Source organism: Oncorhynchus keta, chromosome 23 (genome assembly GCF_023373465.1).
Source record: "Oncorhynchus keta strain PuntledgeMale-10-30-2019 chromosome 23, Oket_V2, whole genome shotgun sequence".
NCBI classification, from domain to species: Eukaryota; Metazoa; Chordata; class Actinopteri; order Salmoniformes; family Salmonidae; genus Oncorhynchus; species Oncorhynchus keta.
Window position 1 is genome coordinate 3627516 of NC_068443.1, and position 6000 is coordinate 3633515.

Sequence of the window (6000 nt, forward strand, 5' to 3'; positions counted from 1 at the left end):
ATAAGAACCACAGGCTCGGGTCACAAGTAGTACACTACATACGGAATATAGGATTTGGGACACAGACAACTGAGATAAACTATGTAGTTTAGTGAATGAACATACATTTAGTAAATAACCTAACATTTAGTGAATAACCTAACATTTAGTGAATGACCACACATTTAGTGAATAACCTAACATTTAGTGAATGACCTAACATTTAGTGAATAACCTAACATTTAGTGAATGACCTAACATTTAGTGAATAACCTAACATTTAGTGAATAACCTAACATTTAGTGAATAACCACACATTTAGTGAATAACCTAACATTTAGTGAATAACCTAACATTTAATGAATGACCTAACATTTAGTGAATAACCTAACATTTAGTGAATGACCTAACATTTAGTGAATGACCTAACATTTAGTGAATAACCTAACATTTAGTGAATAACCTAACATTTAGTGAATAACCTAACATTTAGTGAATGACCTAACATTTAGTGAATAACCTAACATTTAGTGAATGACCTAACATTTAGTGAATAACCTAACATTTAGTGAATAACCTAACATTTAGTGAATAACCACACATTTAGTGAATAACCTAACATTTAGTGAATAACCTAACATTTAGTGAATAACCTAACATTTAGTGAATAAATGTTATAACCTAACATTTAGTGAATAACCTAACATTTAATGAATGACCTAACATTTAGTGAATAACCACACATTTAGTGAATAACCTAACATTTAGTGAATAACCTAACATTTAGGGAATAACCTAACATTTAGTGAATAACCTAACAAAACCTAACATTTAGTGAATTACCTAACAAAACCTAACATTTAGTGAATAACCTAACATTTAGTGAATAAATGTTATAACCTAACATTTAGTGAATAACCTAACATTTAGTGAATAACCTAACATTTAGTGAATAAATGTTATAACCTAACATTTAGTGAATAACCTAACATTTAGTGAATAACCTAACATTTAGTGAATAAATGTTATAACCTAACATTTAGTGAATAACCTAACATTTAGTGAATAACCTAACATTTAGTGAATAACCTAACATTTGGTGAATAAATGTTATAACCTAACATTTAGTGAATAACCTAACATTTAGTGAATAACCTAACATTTGGTGAATAAATGTTATAACCTAACATTTAGTGAATAACCTAACATTTAGTGAATAACCTAACATTTAGTGAATAAATGTTATAACCTAACATTTAGTGAATAACCTAACATTTGGTGAATAAATGTTATAACCTAACATTTAGTGAATAACCTAACATTTAGTGAATAACCTAACATTTAGTGAATAAATGTTATAACCTAACATTTAGTGAATAACCTAACATTTAGTGAATAACCTAACATTTAGTGAATAACCTAACATTTAGTGAATAAATGTTATAACCTAACATTTAGTGAATAACCTAACATTTAGTGAATAACCTAACATTTAGTGAATAAATGTTATAACCTAACATTTAGTGAATAACCTAACATTTAGTGAATAACCTAACATTTAGTGAATAACCTAACATTTAGTGAATAAATGTTATAACCTAACATTTAGTGAATAACCTAACATTTAGTGAATAAATGTTATAACCTAACATTTAGTGAATAACCTAACATTTAGTGAATAACCTAACATTTAGTGAATAAATGTTATAACCTAACATTTAGTGAATAACCTAACATTTAGTGAATAACCTAACATTTAGTGAATAACCTAACAAAACCTAACATTTAGTGAATAACCTAACATTTAGTGAATAACCTAACATTTAGTGAATAACCTAACATTTAGTGAATAACCTAACATTTAGTGAATAACCTAACATTTAGTGAATAACCTAACATTTAGTGAATAACCTAACATTTAGGGAATAACCTAACATTTAGTGAATAACCTAACATTTAGTGAATAAATGTTATAACCTAACATTTAGTGAATAACCTAACATTTAGTGAATAACCTAACATTAGGTGAATAAATGTTATAACCTAACATTTAGTGAATAACCTAACATTTAGTGAATAACCTAACATTAGGTGATAAAAGCGCCATTAAACATGAAGAAGTATGTACCAGGATTGGAGCGGTTGAGTCTGTAGGGTTCTCAGCCGGTTGAGCGCTGTCCACCGTGCCGTAGTCGTAGGCTGTGTATTCTCCATCCACAGCAACTGCCTGTACATTCACGATGAAACACAAGAAAGAAGAAGGAAACGTTTTTTAATTTAAATACTGGGATGATAACGACTCATAAACAATCACTACAGCATCAACATGAGTAATTAAACCACTATACTCACCTCAGAGACACATCGATGTCTTCCAACCATTTTGTAATACCGTTAGTTACTCAGTAATTACCCACTATGTAAATAGTGATATTATGACTATACATGTATTTTTTTAATTTAAATTTTACCCTTATTTAACCAGGCAAGTCAGTTAAGAACAAATTCTCATTTTCGATGACGGCCTTGGAACAGTGGGTTAACTGCCTGTTCCGGTTACTAGTCCAACGCTCTAACCACTAGGCTACCCTGCCGCCCCATATCTATAACTACGTTAGATATAAGACCAGATATAAATCGCCTCCACGAAGTGGAGATGTCATTGTCTCCTTTCGTAGGGGCGTGTGTTTTTTTTTACCTCAGGTGCAGGTGCTCCTTCCGTTGGGGCAGTTTCAGTGGCCACTCCTCCTTCACTGTAGTCATAGACCTCACTGTACTCTAGGTCGTAGGAATTGTACTGGACGGGAGGGAGGGAAGGGACAGGCAACCAGACAGGTAAACCCAGTTAGTACACACATACAAATACGGTATTCCTCGTTTCTTTTTCAATACATCAAGAAAAAACTGGATACTATGATATGTCACATTCTTCATATGTACTTTGACTTTGGCTTTGACTCAGATGAGTGATGTTTTTCAGACAGTTCCCAAACAACTATGCTCTCTAACTCCCCCCCCCCAAAAAAATCAAAGATTGAGTGTAGTTGTAATATCAAATGTCATACTGTAAAATGGCCGACGCTGGGGATGGAGAAGCAGGTACGGGGGAGTTGAACATTTAATGAAGAACGGACAGCTAACAGGACAGGAACAGCGTCAGCACACGGGTCAACGAGGACATGTGGCAATCAATGCAGAAGAGGGGGAACGGGGCGGGGAATCAGACAGAGGGGGAGGTAATGACAGAGGTGATTGAGTCCAGGTGAGTCCAAAAATCGCTGATGCGCGTGACGGGGGGTCAGTGGGGCGGGATGTGGGGGGGGGGTGTAATGAAGATGGCAGGAGTGCGTAATGTCGATGCCGTGACGGGGTGGGGGGTGGGGTGGGGGGATGTAATGAAGATGGCAGGAGTGCGTATATCCTCTATAGTACTATACCCTCTATAGTACTATATCCTCTATAGTACTATATCCACTATAGAACTATATCCTCTATAGTACTATATCCTCTATAGTACTATACCCTCTATAGAACTATACCCTCTATAGAACTATACCCTCTATAGAACTATATCCTCTATAGAACTATATCCTCTATAGAACTATATCCTCTATAGTACTATATCCTCTATAGTACTATACCCTCTATAGTACTATACCCTCTATAGTACTATATCCTCTATAGAACTATATCCACTATAGAACTATATCCTCTATAGAACTATATCCTCTATAGTACTATATCCTCTATAGTACTATACCCTCTATAGTACTATACCCTCTATAGTACTATATCCTCTATAGTACTATATCCTCTATAGTACTATACCCTGTATAGAACTATATCCTCTATAGTACTATATCCACTATAGAACTATATCCACTATAGAACTATATCCTCTATAGAACTATATCCTCTATAGTACTGTATCCTCTATAGTACTATACCCTCTATAGTACTATATCCTCTATAGTACTATATCCTCTATAGAACTATATCCTCTATAGAACTATATCCTCTATAGTACTATATCCTCTATAGAACTATATCCTCTATAGAACTATATCCTCTATAGTACTATATCCTCTATAGTACTATACCCTCTATAGAACTATATCCTCTATAGTACTATACCCTCTATAGTACTATACCCTCTATAGTACTATATCCACTATAGAACTATATCCTCTATAGAACTATATCCACTATAGTACTATATCCTCTATAGTACTATATCCACTATAGAACTATATCCTCTATAGAACTATATCCTCTATAGTACTATATCCTCTATAGTACTATACCCTCTATAGAACTATATCCTCTATAGTACTATATCCACTATAGAACTATATCCTCTATAGAACTATATCCTCTATAGTACTATATCCTCTATAGTACTATACCCTCTATAGAACTATATCCTCTATAGTACTATACCCTCTATAGTACTATACCCTCTATAGTACTATATCCTCTATAGTACTATATCCTCTATAGAACTATATCCTCTATAGAACTATATCCTCTATAGAACTATATCCTCTATAGAACTATATCCTCTATAGTACTATATCCTCTATAGTACTATACCCTCTATAGAACTATATCCTCTATAGTACTATATCCTCTATAGAACTATACCCTCTATAGTACTATACCCTCTATAGAACTATACCCTCTATAGAACTATACCCTCTATAGTACTATACCCTCTATAGTACTATACCCTCTATAGAACTATATCCTCTATAGAACTATACCCTCTATAGTACTATACCCTCTATAGTACTATATCCTCTATAGAACTATACCCTCTATAGAACTATACCCTCTATAGAACTATACCCTCTATAGTACTATACCCTCTATAGAACTATACCCTCTATAGTACTATACCCTCTATAGTACTTTATTAACCTCCTTGCCCCCACCGCATCATGCTGTTGGAAAGTACAGTCATTTATTATTGACCCTCTATATATATATATATATATATATATATAGATGATGAGAATGATTTATTTCAGCTTTTATTTCTTTCATCACATTCCCAGTGGGTCAGAAGTTTACAAACACTGAATTAGTATTTGGTAGCATTGCCTTTAAATTGTTTAACTTGGATCAAACGTTTCGGGTAGCCTTCCACAAGATTCCCACAATAAGTTGGGTGAATTTTGGCCCATTCCTCCTGACAGAGCTGGTGTAACTGAGGCAGGTTTGGACGCCTCCTTGCTCGCACACGCCTTTTCAGTTCTGCCCACACATGTTCTATAGGATTGAGGTCAGGGCTTTGTGATGGCCACTCCAATAACTTGACTTCATTGCCCTCAAGCCATCTTGACATCTTACTTTGGAAGTATGCTTGGGGTCATTGTCCATTTGGAAGACCCATTTGTGACCAAGCTTTAACTTCCTGACTGATGTCTTGAGATGTTACATCAATATGTCCACATAATTTTCCATCCTCATGATGCCATCTATTTTGTGAAGTGCGCCAGTCCCTCCTGCAGCAAAGCACCCCCACAACATGATGCTGCCATCCCCGTTCTTCACGGTTGGGATGGTGTTCTTCGGCTTGCAAGCCTCCCCCTTTTTCCTCCAAACATAACAATGGTCATTATGGCCAAACAATTCAATTTTTGTTTCATCAGACCAGAGGAAATTTTCCAAAAAGTATAATCTTTGTCCCCATGTGCAGTTACAAACCGTAGTCTGGCTTTTTTATGGTGGGTTTTGGAGCAGTGGCTTCTTCCTGCTGAGCGGCCTTTCAGGTTATGTACATATAGGACTCGTTTTACTGTGGATAGAGATACTTTTGGACCCGTTTCCTCCAGCATCATCACAAGGTCCTGCTGTTGAGACAGAATGCGTCTTGTTCCTATGTATATATATAAATAACTTAACCAGCACTTGACCCCCTTCTAGCTATGACTCTACCGACCCCCCAGCACTTAACCAGGACTTGACCCCCTCCCCTAGCTCTGACTGTACTAATCGCTACGATATGGAGCTATTATC

General features: G+C 35.2%; 1 protein-coding gene across 1 annotated transcript in view; it reads right to left on the reverse strand.

Annotated features, from left to right (window-relative positions):
- LOC118381343 (collagen alpha-1(XI) chain-like) overlaps positions 1-6000 on the reverse strand; it is a 215317-nt gene that overhangs the window by 139078 nt on the left and 70239 nt on the right. The window contains exons 6-7 of the mRNA XM_052475964.1: positions 2678-2776; positions 2108-2206 (exon numbers count right to left, since the gene is read on the reverse strand). Coding sequence (XP_052331924.1) covers positions 2108-2206; positions 2678-2776 — 198 coding nt within the window. The remainder of the gene's footprint in view (positions 1-2107; positions 2207-2677; positions 2777-6000) is intronic.